General features: G+C 43.1%; 2 protein-coding genes across 5 annotated transcripts in view; one reads left to right on the forward strand and one right to left on the reverse strand.

Moving 5' to 3' along the window:
- ARSG (arylsulfatase G) overlaps window positions 1–20206 on the forward strand; it is a 109361-nt gene that overhangs the window by 3070 nt on the left and 86085 nt on the right. The gene's annotated exons all lie outside the window — the stretch shown is intronic.
- On the reverse strand, window positions 1518–20052 carry SLC16A6 (solute carrier family 16 member 6). Of its 3 annotated transcripts, none has more exons than XM_014847665.3 (6): window positions 19910–20052; window positions 12964–13202; window positions 10620–10763; window positions 7953–8081; window positions 4611–5426; window positions 1518–3723 (listed from the first exon to the last, which is right to left on the reverse strand). In XM_014847665.3, exons 2-6 carry the CDS (start codon window positions 13193–13195, stop codon window positions 3473–3475), a joined length of 1572 nt encoding a protein of 523 aa, XP_014703151.2. In that variant the 5' UTR covers window positions 13196–13202; window positions 19910–20052; the 3' UTR covers window positions 1518–3472. The 3 variants fall into 3 exon arrangements, with proteins under 3 accessions (XP_014703151.2, XP_070339589.1, XP_070339588.1); XM_070483488.1 differs by lacking the exon at window positions 19910–20052 and adding an exon at window positions 19488–19509; XM_070483487.1 differs by lacking the exon at window positions 19910–20052 and adding an exon at window positions 13301–13438.

Genomic DNA, 20206 nt, shown 5'->3' on the forward strand with positions numbered 1-20206 from the left:
CCGCTTTTCTTGTTCTACATCCTCGAGGAGTCATTACAGAAATCGAACACCAGAGGGAGCTAGTTTCCTTAGTTATACCACGGTGGCTGGCTCACCTGTTGGAATGGTACTCCTCACTTACATTAACATCTATGTTAAAGACAAATCTGAAGACAAGGACGGCTTCTCTTTTCTCAGTGCAATGTATATTTACAGTAGACCTTTTAGCAAATAGCATGTCTGAATTATCTTTAAATTGGTCGTTTTAAGTAATGCTCATAACCATTTAAAATTTTAAAGGCAATGGCTTTTAAACTCTAGATTCCTATTAGTGAGCCCCATATCTAGGAGCTTTTTAAAATAAGGGTTCATGATGACTTCTGATTTAGAATATTTGAGGTGTATGGAAATCTAAATGTAATAAATACCTCTAGGTGACTTGAATGGATAGCTGGGCCAGGGCATCCTGACTTAGAATCCATTTTCTATCTTATCCCAGGTATTAAGCTAAAAGAAAGGCAAATAAGTGTACAAAAGCTACCTTACACATTATTGGAGTATAAAATTGCTAACTTTGGTAAGCGGTTTGGAAACATTGTATCAGGTTATGATGCCTTTGTCTTAAAAGAGCACATGAGCTGAACTCATTTTTACAATTGGAATAATTTTATTTTTTGGGAGGGAAACAGCCTACATTTCTACTGAAATATAAAGTCAGCAAGGTTAAGGTGAGTCTCCCTAATCACAGGAAATGAAACTTTATAATTAACATGCTATCAGCTGCCGCTCCTTCCTCTTTGGCACCTGTGATCTAAGGACCACTTTGACCTCAGCGGCCCTTTCCTGTCATCAGGACTGTTAATTTACAGAGCTGTGCCCCTGGGGGTACCTCTGCACCCCATGGTCACAGATGCAAGGAGCAGGGGTCAGAAAATGCAGTCCACAGGCCAAATCCAGTCCGCTGCCTATCTCACTTTACAGCCTGTGAGCTAATAATGGTTTTTACATATTGGTTGGAAAAAAATCAATAATATTTCATGGTGTGTGAAAATGTTATGAAATTCAAATTTCAGTATCCATAGCCTTTTATTGAAACAGCCATCTCATTCATTTACATATTGTCTATGGCTGCTTTTGTGCTATGATGAATGAGTTGAATAGTCATGAGAGAGCCCGCAGAGCCTTAAATATTTTCTACCTGGACCTTCACAGAAAAAGTTTGGCAGCTCCTGGCGTGGAGAGTCTGTGCTGTTTACTTAGAGATTAGAATAGTTCTCAGGAGTATTCTGAATATAGATTGATAAGTTTAGCTATTACTTTGTGGCCACCATGATGTCATTTCATTCATGTATTTTTCATTTAACAAATAATTCAACAAATACTTCTTGGAAATGTTTATGTGTCTTCTAGTAAAGTTAAAAGATTTTGCAGAAAAGTTAAAAAAAGTTATTTATTCAAAATGAATCTTCCTTGAGTTTTTATAACTTTAATTGGATCAAACGATGAATGCTGACGGGTCAATAAAAAACTAATTAGTCTCTGTAAATAAAAAAGCCATACATTTATTGCAAATCTAGAAGTACCAGAATGTCACTAATACATAAAAGAACAAATCGGCAATCCCGTTTTAATTTTCTTCCAAACATTTAAAACTGCAATTACTGACATACTGAAATTGGCATACATTTTTTTCATGCAGTTAACAGAATGAACATAGAGCAGGTTTCTCAGAAATTAGTTATAAATATTAAATTGTATTGAACATTCATAGTAAAAAATGTAAAGTGCTGAAGTCACAAAAGTCTGCAAAACTGCCACCAGCTCAAAGTCCTTCTCAGGCAGTGACAGAGGTTTGCTACATCCACTTGCGGTAGGTGTGTCTGACAGACACTTTGTCATTTACTCCCCACCCCCCAAAGTTTTACAGATTGTCCTATTTCTATGGCTGATAAAATGCTATACAAATGTAGCAGGTGGGGATGAACTATGCCACTTTCATTTCAGTGCAGAGAAATATTCAAGCTTGTGTGTACCTGTAACCAAACTAGGCTTGTTATATTTTTTCCCCCTGAGTTGTCATAAATTAACAGTAAAGATGAATAAAGATGGAGCAGCAAGCATTGACCATCACCTGTGGCGTGAGACTCAGGACGGATGAGTCAGGAGCCCACCTGTTATCCTCCACTTGCCCTCTTTACAGAAAATGCTAAATGAGAAATACTATACGTGTAGCGTAACTCCAAAAAAAACCAGCAACCACCAGTTACCTGATAACTCTGGCAACTTAGAGCAATCAAGGATGATATAAGATGTAAATTGCAACTTGAAACTCATGACGGTAAAATAAATGTCTCTGCTACCCCAAGTGAAATACAGAAATGCTTCAACAATTAGATGTTTTCTTAAAAAAAAGAATCAGAAATGCTTCAACAATTCAATGAAATGTAACTCTGATCAAAGAAGATCCTCAAGTATTCTTAGGTGATAAAACAAATTATTTTAAAAAGCTAAGGCGATTTGCTACTCATTTTTTCCCCTTTAAATAGCATACATTTTGCGTTTAATCAAATTGGACAATCATTACAACTTGGCCTTTTATAAGAGTAACTTTACAAGATAAGAAATATTCTTTGAGGCATTTAAACGATTGCAGAAAGGAGGTAAAAATGCTGCTTATGTCTCAGATTTTATTTCTTTTGAGTACTTTAATCATCCTAGAATAACTTAATAATAAATAGTGGTTTAAATTAAAGACACGACAATCACATATTTCTGAATAATTAACAGCAACAGGAAACACATTTTTGAGTGCCGTTCTGTATACTCTATATTGAAATACTTCTGGTAAGGACTGGCCATAAAAAGAAGTGACAATCTTCACATTTATGAAGTTCAAGTTACATATATTGTTAAAATTTCTATTTATTAGTCAAATGTTTGTTCTTCAACTGCGCTTCATTTCCATGGGATATTTGGAAAATTGGGAGGCCATGATTTGTTCATGGAAACCTCAGTATTTTTCAGAGGGTTTTAAACAATTTGTTCATATTTCTGAAAATGAGACATTTTTTAAATGATTTAAGATTTTTGTTTTGAATGGCCAATTTCATTTCAATGACCTGGGCACCATGTTGTTTCATAAGATAGTCATTTATCACATGTGAGAGCGGTTAAAACCACTTTGCCAATTCATGTCATTTTTTAAAATTGGAATGTGAACCAAAGAGTCCTTCTCTGTATCTCCGTGCTGCCACCGAATACAGCCAGATTTATGTATGGAAGAGTGTTTGGTTGATTTTGTTTTGGCTTAAAAAACAAGCAAAAAGGAAAACTTAAAAGAAAGGAAAAAAGGATGTTGGTAGTGGTGTTCCGTGTACATTCCCTTTAAAATGTAGTTTTGAAAGTGGGTAGAGTCGTCAGCTCCTCTGCCTCCCTGTGTCCCCCCCACCCCCCTCCCCAGCCAACGCGATGGCTGATGTTACACGAAAGTGGGTCATACTGGCTCCATTTTCATGTGAACTTTATGCTCATTTTTCCCAAGGTCCATTTCGAGAAAGTCTTCGGGTATGTCTTGTAAAACCTTCCCATGACGACTCTCTGCCTTTGCTCTCCCTCCTTGATGACGCGGGCACAGTCCCTTTTTACAGGGTCTCACCAGTGCGAGGCACACGGCGGCCAGGAACATCCCAGCTGCGCAGGAGTAGAAGGCTCTGCTGTATATCTTACTCTGGTCCACCAGCAGACCTGGGGAGGGCATTCACATCTGTTAGCACCATGGACACAAACCCTCTCTCCCCCATGCGCCCCTCCAATTCAGAAGCTTCTCAGCATCTCTGCCTGCTTTCTTTTATCTTGTTTATCTAAAGAAAAAAGAGTGTGGAAGGTAGGAATCTTTTCTAGACGGGGGAGGAGAAATAAATCAGATGAACATGCAACGTACTTAGCACCTGAGAAAGGTATGTCGCTAACATGTTCTTCATGGGCTAACCTGTCCTAATAGAGAATTTAAATCACAGGATGGTTAGCTGCATGCTTCTCTGAAAAGGTAATATTCTTGAGAGAGGAAAGAGCGCTATTGTTTTCACTTGAGTTCACGAACTTGAGGTGTGTTTTCACGTGGGGTAAGATTTCTGCTCACCTAACTTCCAGGACCTATTCCAGGTCTGAGATATGAAACGTACCCGTGTCCTTCCTACCGGGAAATTTTCTGTAGTAGTCAGTTAAGGATGTGCAGAGGGCTGCCCTGTGCTCAGTGCCCTAACTCCCTTCCTAAAAAGGGAAGATGACGGACAGAAGTCCCTTAGTTCTGTTGCTCCAAAAGTCAGAGGGTAATGAGGTTAAAAGTCCGTGCGAGTCCTCTAGGATTTACAAGGCAAGTGGTGGGAAAAGCCTAGGATAGGCTGGACCACAGACACAGGTTCTAATCCTGACCTGGCTTATATTCTTTGGGCTTCAATTTCCTCATATTTAAATCAAGAGAGCTGGCTCAGGGAATCTCTAATCCTGCCAGCTCTGTCATTCTATGGAAGTATAAGAATCAGTAGATTTTAAAAATTAGACTCGAACAGGAAGCTAGCACTATCAGTAAGGGGACAGTAGACAAGGGTTTGTCTTTCGTGTGTTTCAATTACCTGCAAGGGGTGGGCCGGCCAGTCCTGCTATGCTCTGAATGAAGACGTACACTCCGGCTGCAGAAGACATCTTCTCGATGCCGACGACGTCATCTTCAGCGAGCAGCGGAATGTGGGTCCCTCCAACCGTTCCAACCATGAAACCAAAAAATATGCTACAGGACATCAGACCCCAGAACCCAGTAGCAAAAGTAAAGGCAAACAGAGACACAGTCAATAAGACGACGCAGATGAGCTCAAGGTAGATTTTACGAATGGGCTCTCTGTTCAGGACAAAACCAGCTCCAATTCTTCCAAAAACTTCAGCAATTGCCATTGTAGATAATAAAAAAGCAGCTCGGTCCTGGTCAATGCCCAGACTAATGCCCAAGGGGATGATGTACAAGGAAGGTGCAAAGAATCCCAGTGTTGCAAAGAGACCAAATAATGCATAACAAATGAAACTTCTCTCCTTCAAGACGGAGAAGTCCAGTAATGGGGTTTTCTTCTCGCTTTGCTTGGAGCCGGTTTTCATCAAGATCTGCTGCATGTCAGCCTTTGGCTCCAGCTCCATGGCAGCGTGACTAGGCACATTTTTAGGTGAGGTAGTTAGCTCTACTCCTGAGTCAATGGAATCTATTGAGGTGCGTGTTTTCTCATTTTCAAGCATATATTGCACTTCTTTCCGATTTTCGTGGGCGGTTATTTTCAGTGAGTCTGGTCCTCTGATAATAATTGGTCTTAGCAGCGCCCCGCAGACGACGATGTTTAACTGTAGTAGGCCCACGAAGAGGAGACTGAATCTCCAGCCAATGTTCTCCTTCAGAGCTGTGATTGCTTAGATAGGCGGGAGCAAAGAAGAAATAAAATTGAAGGTCAGTAATGGACTCAAGACCCAGGAGAAAATATTGAGAAGACATAAGGATTCAGATTTTGTAATGATTTTTGTAAAAATTTACTCAGCAGTGTGAAGGCAGTCAACCTGTACTATCTGTTATTGTAGATTTTGGTGCTCTTACGAATCAAGAAGGAGAAAATGTGCATGACGATTATTATACATAAGCAAAAATATTCAGGGTCAGGTCTCCGAAAGAGCTTTAGAGGGGTCATTTTGCCAGGCAGAGGCACAAGAAGTGAAACAGGTGTGTGACCTACATCAAGGTTTGGCAAACAGCAGGCTACAGGCCAAATCTAATCCACTGCCCGTTTGTGATAACAAAGCTTGACTGAAATGCTGCCATGTTCATTTGTTTACGTGGTCTACGGCTGCTTTTGTAACTGCAGAGTTGAGTAGTTCTGACAGATACTTTCTAGTCCATGAAGCCTAAAATATTTACTATCTGGCTCCTCCTCCCTTTTTTTTTTTTTTTTTTGGTGAGGAAGATTGGCCCTGAGCTAACATCTGTTGCCAATCTTCCTCTTTTGCTTGAAGAAGATTGGCCCTGAGCTAATATCTGTTGCCAATCCTCCTCTTTTTGCTTGAGGAAGATTGTTCCTTAGCTAACATCTGTGCCAATCTTCCTCTATTTTATATGTGGCATGATGCCATAGCATGTCTTGATGAGGTGTGTAGGTCTGCGCCCGGGATCCAAACCTGTGAACCCTGGGCCACCGAAGTGGAGCGTGCAAACTCAACCACTCCACCACTGGGCCAGCCCCACCATCTGGCCTTTTAAAAAGAGAATTTCCAACCTTTGAGCTAGATCATTATATATCCATTCATTCAGTCCTTAGTAGTAATAGATTAAGTAAAACATAAACTAAGAATCTAAAAGCTTGTATGGGGGCTGGCCCGGTGGTACAGAAGTTAAGTTCGCACGTTCCCCTCAGCAGCCCAGAGTGCATGGGTTTGGATCCTGGGTGTGGACCTACACACCACTTATCAAGCCATGCTGTGGCAGGTGTCCCACATGTAAAATAGAGGAGGATGGGCATGGACCTTAGCTCAGTGCTAATCTTCCTCAGCAAAAAGAGGAGGATTGGTGGTGGATGTTAGCTCAGGGCTAATCTTCCTCAAAAGAATTTTTTTTAAATAAATAAATAAATAAAACATATAATTCACCCAGAATTAAATGATACAGTTCTGTGGTTTCTATTTTATAGAATGTCCTTAACTACTGGACTCCTCCTCCTTCCTGCCAGCAAGTTGGGTCCTAGGCTGCTGACCAGAGGCAGCTAGAGGGGCAGGCTGGGCACAGAATGTGAGGCTAGGGGTATAGCCAAAGGGAGCATACAGTTCCATAGCGCAATAGGATAATGCAGGCCCCACAAGATCCTAAAGCATCTTCTTAATCGTCCCAGAAAGCATAAAGGATGTTTATTAGCATTTCATTTCTCTGTATTCTCATCTTCAGGAGCTGACAGGTGTGAGAGCAGGTGGTTACCTGGTTGCCCAGAAGACATGCTTAGTGAGATAGCCCTGCATTCCTGGGGGGCCCCACCTACTTCTGCAGCATACCTTTGGCTCATACCTTTTGTTCCCCCCATTCTTATGGAAAACCTAGAATTGCAAAATGTTCTAGGTTTGGTATTTCAAGGTGCTTTACGCTGATCTGGCAATAAGTGGGCTAATTTTCTTTACTCCATTTAACATTTCTTAAGTGCCTACCGGGTGCCAGAGATATGCCCAGTGCTGGAGAAAGAAGCTGACTAAGACACAGTCTCTACCCTCAGGGCGTTCACAAGCAATAGGATAACGCAGTTCTCCCCTCAACATCTTATTTTGAAAAATTCCAAACCCATAGAAAAGTGGAAAGAGTGACACTGATGTGCCTACCCGCCCTTCACCTCAATTCGACAATTAACATTTTTCTCTGTCTGCTTATACACACACATACATTCCTTTTTCTAAACTATCTGAAAAGCTTCAGACGTTATGACATGTCACCCCAAAATACTTCTACACGTATCTCCTTTGAACAAGTGCCATCCACTGACACATTCATCAGGAAACGGCAGCGCGGAAATGAATCTGGGTCTCCAAGGTGAACGGTCTACTCCTTGTAGAGTAATTCACATATTAATGGCTCTTTTAACAAAGGAGAGAAATAATAGCATGAACAACGCCAAATCAATAAATTATTTACCCTGGAATGGATGTTTCAAGCCCTCCCATTGAATATGTACCATGTGTCTCCCTATTTTTGTAAACCTGCACTAGTATTAAAGTGTTTGAATTCCTCAAACGGGGGTTAGGGAGGATAGATCCTAAAAATGTGCTGGAGCCAAGAAGGCAAATAACCTTTTATTATGCATACAGCTGCAGTCACCCAGGAGCCCATGCTGGCACAAGTCAGTGCAGCAAGAACAGCTGAGCGGCTTCCCCTCTTCCACATTCATTTGGGACCATTGTGGTCCACCTACCTGGTGCGAAGCCAAACATGGCAAAACATTCTCCCGTCGAAGCAACGGCCGTGACCACGGAGCGTCTTTTGTCAAAGTACTGGGAAAGGATGGTGACAGTTGGGAGAAAACTAAAGCAGTATCCCAAACCTGTGAAGGAAGGTCAAAAAGAACAGTGAGAACCACATCCTGACTGATGCCCGAAGGATGCATTCAAAGATCTGGGATGTCTGTGTTCATTTTTTAAATCGTAAGTTCTGGAAGCTCAGTAATTCGTTCTGGAAAGAGGTGCAGTAGCAAAGAAAGATGGGTTTCATTAGAAGTCTGGATAAGCTGCAACAGTTGTTTTGGGATGCTAGGAATATAGAAACTTTTTTCGGTTTTTTTTCTCTCTACTTTTCTGCATTAAAAAAAACTTATTTGTCAGAATGGCTATAATTAACAAGACAAGAAATAAATGTTGGAGAGGATGTGGAGAAAAGGGAACCCTCATACACTGCTGGTGGGAATGCAAACTGGTACAGCCACTCTGGAAACCAGTATGGAGATTTCTCAAAAAATTAACAGACATACCATATGACCCAGCTATCCCACTACTGGGTGTTTATCCAAAGAACATTAGAACATGAAATCAACAATTCAAAGAAATGTATGCACGTCTATGTTCACTGCAGCATTATTCACAATAGCCAAGACATGGAAGCAACCCAAGTACCCACCAATGGATGAATGGATAAAGATGTGCTACCTACACACACAACGGAATACTACTCAGCCATAAAAAAGACAAAATCGTCCCATTTGGAACAACATGGATGGACCCTGAGGGTATTATGTTAAGCAAAATAAGCCAGAGAGAGAAAGACAAACACCGTATGATTTCACTCATATGTGGAAGATAAACAAACATATGGATAAGGAGAATAGTTTGGTGGTTACCAGACAGGGAGGGAGTGGAGGGCAGGAGAAAGGAGTAAAGGAACACATATGTATGGTGACGGATAAAAACTAGACTATTGGTGGGGCCGGCTCCGTGGCTGAGTGGTTAAGTTCATGCGCTCCGCTGTGGCGGCCCAGGGTTCGGATCCTGGGCGTGGACATGGCACCGCTCGGCAGGACACGTTGAGGTGGCATCTCACATGCCACAACTAGAAGAATCTACAACTAAGATATACAACTATGTATGGGGGTTTGGGGAATAAAGCAGGAAAAAAAAAAGATTGGCAAGAGTTGTTAGCTCAGGTGCCAATCTTAAAAAAAAAAAAAAAACTAGACTATTGGTGGTAACACGATGCAGTCTATACAGAAACTGATATGTAATAATGTCCACCTGAAATTTATAGTTATAAGCCAATATAACATCAGTAAAATAATTTTTAAAAACCCAAAAAACATGGTATATACATACAATGGAACATTATTTAGCCTTAAAAAGGACGTTAAAATTCTACGACATGCTACAACCTGGATAAAACGTGAAGACCTTAGGCTAAGTGAAATAAGCCAGGCACTAAAGGACAAATACTGTACGACCCCACTTGGTGAGGTCCCTAGTGCAGTCAAATTCATAGACAGACGGTAGAACAGTAGCTGCCAGGGGCAGGAGGAGGGGGAATGGGGAGTTAGTGTTTACCGGGTGCGAAGTTTCAGTTTGGGAGGATATAAAAGTTCTGGAGGTAGGTGGTGGTGATGGTTGTACAACAACGTGAACATACTTAATGCCACGGAACTATACACTTAAAAACGGTTAAAATGGTAAATGTTACGTTATGTATTTTACCGGGCAGTCCTATAAGTATGTAACTTCTTGATCTCCCTTCCCGCTCCACCCTCTTCCCTGCGCTAGTCCTGGGGAGGTGTGACTTACAGACAGTGACCGAAGGGCAGGAGGGGCCCGGAAAGGAGAAGCTGCCCATATCCGGTGCTCCGCCACCCCAGGGTAGAGAGCTGAGGTCCCAGCTGGGAGGGGTAAGGGCTAGACTTCCGGACGGTCTTGTCTTTCAAGAAAGATGGCCGTGTTAATAAAAAAATAAAATTTGAAAAAAGGTGGAGCTGATTCTAAATAATTTGCTCTTCTCTCAGCTACATACAGATCCTTTGTAAATCCTTACCAAGAACGAGCGACATAAAAAAAATGTATATAATTCACAACGGACAGAACTGGTACTGAATATAGTTTTTATATAAGACTTTAATTTGAAAATAAATGAGTTTTGATATGTGCTGAAATATATGAAAAATTTAAAAGTGTGCAAAGCTTAACTAAATATATATAATATAAATATATATAATCTGTGAGTAGGATACGGACTCCTTTTAAGGGGCAAAAGTTTTTTCAGACTCCCAAGAATAAATGCAGTACCCTGCAACGCCCCCTACAGCTTAGGGTCCTCAGACCCCGAGTGGAGAAATACCGGCTAAAGCAATTCAGAGCTCACGTTGTGAAAATGATATCTTTTGGCGGCAAACGATTGCAAAAGAAAAGTTACCTTTCTCATTGGTAAATATTAAAAAAAAAAAATCAAGCAAAAGCTCTTGAGAGCAGGTTCCCATATCCCTTGGAGTCCATTCAGCCCACTTCAAAACCGCTGATCTGGGACCCCACTGATTTTAAAGAAAGAAGAGAAAGAGAGAAAGAAAGACACGTTGGGTCGGAGCCCCTCCTTCCTTGTTCTGCAGCACACTTACCAGAGATGAGACCCAGCGCAATGTACATGTGGTAGACCTGCTGAGCAAAGGAGGCCGCCACCATTCCCGTGCTCACAAGCAGCCCTCCCGCCATCACCACCAGGCGGTGTCCGAAACGGGCGCTCAGGACGGTGGAGAGGGGAGCTGCGGTAAAGAATATACAGTGATATTTTAATTCTCAGAGGCGTAAGCGTCAGCTTTGCTAAGATTCCTTCTTCTAAGTCCTGAACGTAGAGAGACGATGTAAAATACAGAATACACTGTATGCCATGGTTGCTTAAGTCAGCTCGAGAGTTATTTTAGTTTTTGTTCAAATTGGACAATATATCCTTTGGGCTCCTTAAAGAGACAGCCAGAGTAACAGTATAAAACTTCTATCTATATTTTTAGATGAAGGATTTTGAGTCACCATGAGCACCTAGAAAATTAGGTAAGCATTTAATTTATGTTAATTCTGTAATAAAAATGGGTTTTCCTATGATTGCTGGAATCTTTTTTCCCCCTCTATACACACTGCTTTATAGTCTTTTTTAAAAAGTTCTAATTAGGGTCAAATTCTAGCTCAGTTTCATTTGACTTTTCTGAAAATGATCTGAAAGTACAGTGACTTCTCAGTTGTGTACACCAGAAGGATACCTATGGGATAGACAATTCAAAGTGGCTGACGAATTAGAATTTGTGTGGCATCTATGCTTTATAACCCTTAAGACATTTAACTCTTGCAAATTAGTTTCCTAGGTATATGTTACTTAGGCTAACATTGATACTGAGATAAGGGAACCACTGAGAGGGGATGCAGGAGGAGCAACAAGAACATGCTGGATAGAAGGGGTTGAAGAAAAAAGGGCTAACTTTTGTTGCGGTTAGTCCACACATATCTATTATGTTAGCTGAATGTAAACTAATACAGTCACACATTGCTTAAGGATGGGGATATGTTCTGAGAAATGTGTGGTTAGGCGATGTCGTCATTGTGTGAACATCAGAGTGTGCACTTAAACAAACTTAGAGAGTATAGCCCACTACACACCTAGGCTATATGGTATAATCTTATGGGACCACCGTCTTAAATGTGGTCTGTCACTGGCCGAAATGTCGTTATGTGGCACGTGACCATATTGAATATAGCTCATAATGAAACCACTATCATCGTTTTCAGGGAGCATGTTGGCTCAAAGCATTAATTTCTAGAATAATAGCATTTAGAAGGATTATCTTCTGGTATAATAGTATTAACTGGAAATTTTTTGTCGACTGTATTATCTTTGGTTATAAAAGAGCTAAAAGGTAAGCTTCGGGATTTTCTTTTTATTTAGATTACCAAATGTAAAATTTTGGTTCTAATTCATTTAAATGATCTTTCTGAGAAAGTAAACATCCCACAATTAAAAAATTAAGTGTCCATTAAACTGGAACTAGGAGTTCTCCCATGAAACTTGTAGGAGACAGTATTCAGCCTAATAAGAGAAATTCCTACTTTACTCAATAGGAAAGAACCCTGGACTGCCTCTGCAAGACATTATATGGCTGAAAACTAACTACATGTAAAGAAGGGCTTAGAAGACCTCAGAGAGAGTTCCATGACAGTATATTAGGGTAAAGTTAGGGAAGTTTAAGGTCAGCCTGGTTAACTTTCTGAGGTGGGTTCAAAAGACTTGTTCTTCCAGAAAACCCTTGGTGTGACCCCTAACAGACAGATGAACCATCCTGAGACCTCATAGGCATGTCAAATTAGGACTAGGGGACCAAGTGAAAATCAGTATGTTAAAAATTCTACTAAAACCCCATTTTATTTGATGCTGTTGGATTTGGGAGTACTGCACACTGACAACCAGTGAAATCCTCCAGGAAGCCAGTGTTTAGGACTCTGAGTGTCCCCTCTGGACAATATTTGTAATTTTACGCTCTACCTTTTACACACCCCATCTTTCTTCTTCATGGAGCCACATTTCATGTTTCCAACCGGTTCCCTCAGCATGTTTTTATGAGACCAGGCCTAGTACGGCAAGTACTTTTGATGTTGCTTCTTTAGAAAAGGACTACATTCCCATAGAACTGGGGTTTACTGCTGTCCTCAAAGTAATCTACAGGATCCTAAGAGTGTCTAATGCTCTTAATTTACATACTCATGTGTTAAATTGAAGGCAGTCAAGGTTGGCAAATAGGCCTTTTCCTTCAGCGCTTCCTGTCTCTTGCCATCCCCAACCTCCTGGCAAACGATATTATTTAATTTAGGCCAGAAAGGGCCAACAGGCCATATAAGGAAATACATCACACACATGTAGTTAGGCAAATTAAAAGACACATTTGCTCATAGAGTGTTTAAGCTGAAAGATGGACTAACCTGTAAACGTTAAGACAAACACACATATTGATACTATCCATGAGATCCTGCTGTTAGATTCATCAAAACTGTTCATGAGGTCATTAAAGAAGACCCCAAATGACTTGATGATTCCATAAGTGAAGACTTCCACGAAGAAAAAAGAAACAGCCACTACCCAGCCCCATCCTCCATCAGGCACTTGAGTATAAACACTGGCTCTGGAACAAAGCTGTGATTCCCTTTGGGTCATTCTTAATCTGAAATAAAAAGTTAAAAAAGAATTCAGACCAGCAATAGCATGAAGGTTGATGATTCTAATACTCTTTAGCAAACAGAACAGATAAGAACTACTTACCACATCTCTTAGGTTGACGAATATTTAAATCATGTGCAGTTAGTAGAAAATCTTTGGAAAATAATGTATATATAAAAAAATCTTTGTGTTGTATATGGAGCCCCCAAAGAATCTGGAAGTAAACCTTCCCAGCTGTGACAATTAAATGGGAAAAACAGACAAACATAAGGAATCAGAACAGAATATGTAGAGGCAATTTGAAGGCCACAGAATGGCCATCAGACCAAGTACTGATGCTGCCCTTGAACTTGAAGACAAGGTAGGTAAAGGAAGATCGAACTGACCGTAAGGAATGTTGATCAGAAATGAAGCCTAGAAAAAAGGAGGCAAAGAGGCAAACGTTGACAGTACATCTAGCACCTTCCACGAGATAAGTGCTTATGACTCCCTCTGCCCGAGGCCCCTGACTATTCATGTCATTCAGGTACCTCTCCTTGATCGCACTTCCCACTCAACAGCATTCTGATTATGATCTAGTGTCCCATGTGAATGGGCCTAGGTGGACAGAATGTGACTATAAATCAAAATGTGGGGCTTGTCTTCTGGGAGTTTGTTTAGCATGAATAAGTTCCTCAAAGTTGATCACCACTGGGTGTTATCAGCAATTGAATTTCTGTGCACACAACAAGTACTCTAGAATACAGCGTTCAAATAAGGCACTACCGACTTGTGGGGGCTGGGCAGCCAGTGAATGTAACCAAGTTACCCCGACCTCACTATGCTTTTTTGTTCAAACTGCAGCAAACATTGGAACAAGCAGACCTGTGCAGTGTCGCCATTAATGAAGAGGAAACACTATATTTAATGCCTGGAGGGAGGGGAGTTTAACCTAAGTCTTCAGCGTTGGGCTCCCGCACGTCAACACTGTCATTTTCAAAGCCTCTGCAATTACATACACATTGAAACAGTGATGTGTATGTGTTTTTAGCCCAACTAAAAATTAGTATCTATAATATTAAATGAGCCCATGGTCTCAGAGCTCTTAATGGCAACTCACCTTGAGTTTAAGAATTCCCTACAATCATACAGTTGCATACGGGTGAATTTTCAGGATGTGTGTGTATCCTTTTTCCAGCCATAAGTTGTCATGTTCAAGGACTAAGGCAGGTTTTATTGATAATGGAGGGGAATTGAAAAATAACAGGACACAACCTCATCTATCCAGTAGACTTGCCAGTTTCTGGTATTAGGATCTAATAATTTGAATTTACTCTAAAAATCTTAAAAAGCAGCAAATCTGACCTAAATTAATATTGTTCATCCTGTTGATAGCACCATTCCCACAATACCCTAGTATTTTGAAAGGACTATATACTCACTTTTTACCCTATTACTGTTAAATATATGGTTGAGTAAAATAGGGCATAAGATGCTGTAAGAAGCTTATGCTCTCTGCAGCAAAGGCCTCTGTGGGTCTGTGTCATTCCTGAGAGGCAAAGGGAAAAGGTGGGAAGGACAGTTACATAGCTCAAGATGTGGGCTGAGCAGCTAGAGAGCAGGGTGTCCTTGGTGTTCCCCACCATGGAAAGCAATTGATTGAAGATGGGAGCCCGGAGCCCTCCAGCAAATGAGGTTTTCACAACACCCCTCCTTCATTGGACTTTCAAAATTCGCTCCCCAGATGAGCAACAACAGTAAGCTTAAGATTTAGAAGACCAAAAAAACACAAAAACCTTCCCGATGTTGGCTTTAGAATCGTGTTTCTACCTAGGGAGGGGGTGTAGGAAGGAGGGAGGGGAAGTGGAGGTGGTGAGCCCACAGCTCAGGTCCTTGGCCTTCACCTCTTCCATTTCGTCCCCCTCCCAGGCCATTAGTTGGCATTGTTCCTTAGGAAGCCCACAACTCCTTTAGTAGCCTCTTAACTGGCTCCAGGGGTCCAGTAGGATAATCTTGTTGAAATGCTGCATTGTCAGGACATTTTTCTCTTTCCTCTTTCTGAAGGATAAAGTCCACTGATTAGCCTGACTTTCAGTGTCCTTCATAAGTGGACCCCAACTTATCTTTGTAGCCTTATTCCTTCCTGTTCTAAGACCTGAGTCACCTGCCGTGGCCAAAATGGACTCCTCTTTGGCCTCCAGTCTCTAACCACCTTGCCTGTGGCCGTGCCCTTTCTCCCGGCTGGATGGCTCCCCACCCTCTACCCACAGCTGGCACCTGTAAGGCCTCGGTCCATCAAATCCTCCTTCCTCCATAATGCCTCCTCCACTGACTCCACCAAAGGGCCTCTCTTCATGTGACAGGTGCCATTTAATAAGGGGGTATTGTTTACTTTTATGCATTTATTATATTTGCTCAATTAAATTATAAGCTCATGGAAAACAAAATCTGAGGCCTGTATCCCCGCCTCACCCCACCCCCCAGTACCTTGCACACAGCTTTTATTTATGTTTTCAACAATGTGCCTACTAGGAGCCAGGCCCTATGCTAGGTACTGGGATGATACTACAGCAAAAAGACAGAGATAGTTTCTGCCTCAATGGACTTAAATCTTTGTTAATGAGAAGGAACCTTAAGACTGAAATGCATCCTATTTTAAAACCATTCAGCCACATCCCTCCAGGATTTGGCACATTTCTGACAAGCATTCAGGACCAAGTGGCTACTAAGTCCGAGGCCATGTTGGCAATGGTTCTAACCCAGAAGGGTGCCCCTAAGGTCTTAGAGTCTTAATAGAGGGCTCAGGACCCATCTGAATGAAAACATATTGGGATAAAATTGATAAAGCCCCAAAGAGACAATCTGAGTCTTTCTCTAGCCTACAATCACTGCAGGGTCAAGAGACAGCATCTTTAGCTGGACTGCGTTGAGATGAGCGGGACTAGACTGCTGCTCTTGTATGAAGATGGAATGACCTCCCCGTGCTCAGAAGGCTCTGGGTCAGGCCAGCCTTTCTGTTCTGGTGATGGGCACCCATCTGACTCTCTCTTTGCCCGTTAGGATCAGTGGTGTGGATGTGCAGAATGAGCAGCATTAGCATCAACCGGCACCCCCGGAGTGGAGTCAGAATCACAGAATGTTAAAGCTGAAAGGGGATCTGGAGCTCACTCCGTCCATCTCACTGTAAAATGCTACTCATTTTCCAAAACGGCGAAACTGAGCCCCAGAGAGGTAAAGGGACGTGACCAAAACGGTCCAGAATCAAACCTCCTGCCTCCCAGGGCCCTGCTGTATCAGCCTACAGGACAGCATCTAAAAGGCCAGGGAGGGGAGTGTTTTATATATAGTGAGGAGACGGTTTCCTTCAAGGATAAAAACACTCTTGACCTCCATATGTAAAGAGGTCTGTGAGCTGTTTCCCCATTTAACTGTGTGACCTTGAGGAAGTCACTGCACCTCTCTGGGCCTGAGCTCCTCATTAGTCAAATGAGGAGGTTGGACTCGAGAATCTTGAAGGCTCCATCCAACTTTAACAGCTGACACTTTCGTATTTAGCACTGAGTCCTATTAATCATGATCCCTCAGGCCAAACCTGGCCGCCCAAGGAAACCTGGGAGCTCCGAGGAAAGTGCAAAAGCTGGATGGTTCTCGCAAAGACAGCTGGTTAGAAGATGGCAGATTTTTGGTTGCTCTACTTTATTTTCTGAGCCACCTCTGGGTGTTCAAATCTTTTGTTTGTTTTTTTTAAACTTTGCCTTACATCTGTGCCGCTCTCTGGAAGCTAAGATCCAAATATAACTTTCACCTGCCTTCTCAGGTTTTTGGAGGCCAGAAGCTTTCTTATTATGATTACTGGGAACATCATACAGGAAAGATGACACCTCAGAAGCCACTCCGACTCCAAAGTTTATGCCTTTCTCATCCTGACGCATCTTCTGTCCTATTCTATTTAGCTTTGAAGATAAGACCACAATATAGAATAAGAATAGAATAACCTGGTTTCTAAACCCTCCCGATGATAACTTCTGCATTTTGCATTAAGATCCTACAGGGCAGGCCCCTCCGGGGCAGTCAGCCGCTCTTCTCAGACCCAGTGCCTGGCAGCGTTTTGGCACACAGTATGTGCTCAATAAAAGTTTACTAAACCAAGTATGAGGCCCGGGCTGCTCCTGAAGCACCACACTGCTCTATCTGTACAAAACCCAGCCATCAACTGAGGAAGTCCCCAGATGCAGAAGAAATGCTTTCCTGGACCCTGTCCTTTCCTTTCTTCCATTCACTCAGCAGGCCGCCTGGCTTAACAAACTCTCAGCCTCCACAGACAAAGCAGGAAACTAAGGCCTGAATTCTGAACTGTTACTTAGAAGCCTCTATGAATCCCAGAATGCCTGCTTTGGTTTTATGGCATTTATCTGATGGGAAGATATGTTCGTTTACTGTGTGGGATCTAACTGGTGAGGCAAGTTGAGCGACCCTTTGGCCTTGGGCAAAGCACTCTGCTCCTTGATTGTGTCACCAACAGGCAAACAGGGCGTTGAACTAGACTCAGATGATCTCAGATCTCTTCCTGCCCTGTGACTCTCTGATTCCGTGACAGCCGTTGCCTCTGCCTTGCTCTGGGTTACCCTGTGAGCTTTCTCCATGCTGGTGGAGTCCTTTGACACTAGGCTTGTGGGTTTGTCTCCTTGAGGCCCTCGGGCATTACCTGTTGAATTTCTGTTTACCATTAACTGCCTGTACAATCTTGGGGAAATCACTTAATCCCTAAATTTCATCATCTGTAAAAGCAAGGGTTAAACACTGTGGCCTTGAGGGTCTCTTCCAACTGTAAAATTCTATGATTCTGAACGGGGGTCCCTGGCGGTCCTCTTGCCTTCACCCTCAGGTTCTTCCAAAGGAAGTATAATGACAAAGTATGCTGGGGAGTTTGGAGTATTCCCTGTGAGCATCTGGTTGTTTTAACCTTCAATAAATGAGTAATCTGCCCAGGCTTGGAAATCTGCTATACCTGGGAATTTCACTGTGATTTGATTTGTGGAGAAAAGCTTTGCCTCAGGGGCATGAAGAATGCAAATTTGGATTATTATAGACCATCGAGGTGTTACTCCAGGGTCAGTTCAGAGCAAATTCAAAATGCAGGCTTTGGATGGAAACGGTGATGGCTGCCGATGTGAGCAAAGCCTTGGAAAACGCACTGCCAATGTCCATTCTTCTTAAAGGCATAGCCTGGAGAACAGCTTTCCACAAGTTGTTTCCGGGCCCCCGTTGTCAAAACCAGTCTGTATTTAGGTGAAGTTCATTTGAATTCTCTATTTAAAAAAAAAAAATCCCAAACCTAACTTGGAGGGCTGCTTCAGCAGCTTTGAATCATTGAGTACAACCGATTCCCCCATTTTCCAAGATCATGACGTCAAAACCTGAGCCCCTAATTTGTGTCCTCCTTGGGAGTTCCACTGAGGAAAGTCCTCTTTTGGAAACCACAGGAGGAAAACTCAGGGTTAGTGGCACTCATTAAGAGAGAAGGAGCTTTCCACTTGGCTGCATTGTTTATTTACATAGTGTAACTCTCTATCTTGGCCACCCTTCCCTTAATTATGAGAAGAGGTATTCCCATATCCACCAGGCAGGATGTATTCTTGACCCCAAAAATGCCACGTAATGATGCTTGGGGCCTCAGGAGGTGCACCATTTAGAGATTTCAGCATAAGCACTTGGTATTTTTTTGCAAACAAGACACTCATCTTACTATGATTTGCAAAACACTAAGATTACTGAGAAATCTCATTCCCGGGGTAGAAACCATCTCCTTCGAGAAAGAGCTGGCATGGAGTGTCTAACTGTGCAAACAAAACCAGCTTCCAGGTTGACAAATTGTAACTGCTCTTCCCCGGTTGGCTCCGAGGAGCTTTCTCTAAGACTGACGCCCCCCCGTGTTTGGTGACATTTTACGTGCCACCTAAAACTTCTATCACCTGTCTGCTGGCGGACGCTGGGGGTTTAGTTTTTTTAAAAAAGGAAAAAATCCAGAAGGAAATAACCCATTTCTTCTGCAAAATCATCCTCCCTCGCTACAGAACTGCTCGGCTACACGGGCGCTTTCCTGCGGTTGACGGCTCCTGGGAAGTTGAGCGGGATCAGCCGTCCGCAGCTGACAGCTCTGACGGTCAAGGTGCAGGACCTGCGCTCTGCAGGGAAACCCCTGCCTCCCCCACGGTGGCCGCCCCGGGGGTGTGCGTGGGCTGGGGGACACAGGGATCCCCGCTGTCCCTCCGTGGCCGCCCTGATGCGCGCGCGAGCCTGGGGAAGGTACCTCTGACATTTCGCTCTCGTGACGCGCAGGCAACTTCATGCGGAAAATCCACGCAGGGGCCGAGCGCGGCGCCCCCGACTCGCCCGACGGCCTGGAGCCCCTAACCCGGGGCGGGGACACTCAAGGGCCAAGTCTGCCTTTAGGTATTTTCCGGACCCCAACTCTAAGAGGGCCACGGACATTCAACTCTCAGCTGTCCACACCGGCGAGAGCGCGTCATCCCAGTGGCCCTTGAGCATTCCCAACTGTCAGAAAAAATATTTTGCGGAATAACCTTTCCAAAATGTTAAGATGTTTAGTGGTCTCCTCCGACTCCCCAACCTCCCCGCCAAAAAAAAAGCTCCCCACACAGATTAAAAAAAGAAAAAGCCCACCCCCCACAATCAAACTTTTAAACATGTAAAATAATAAAACCAACTCACCAAGTTAGAAGGGAAGAGAATAAACCCCAAAAGGCTCCCAATAAGGCGGAGGCTTGGCCTCCCCCTCCTTATAAGCCGCTCGGTAACATGAGAAAGGTTTAACCCCTTAGGGCGCGGGCCCTAGCCTATCCCAAGTTGGCTCCGGCGGGTGAGCACCGGGCGCCCGGCCCCGGCGCCGGCCCCCCACCCACTCCCGCTCCTCGGACACCCCAGCCACTCCCTCCCCCCGCCCCCCACCCCGGCCGCCTGCGCCCGGGCCGTGCGTGCGGCTGCCCGCGCCCCGGCCCCGCGTCGCTG

The sequence above is a fragment of the Equus asinus genome, chromosome 13 (assembly GCF_041296235.1).
Source record: "Equus asinus isolate D_3611 breed Donkey chromosome 13, EquAss-T2T_v2, whole genome shotgun sequence".
NCBI lineage: Eukaryota > Metazoa > Chordata > Mammalia > Perissodactyla > Equidae > Equus > Equus asinus.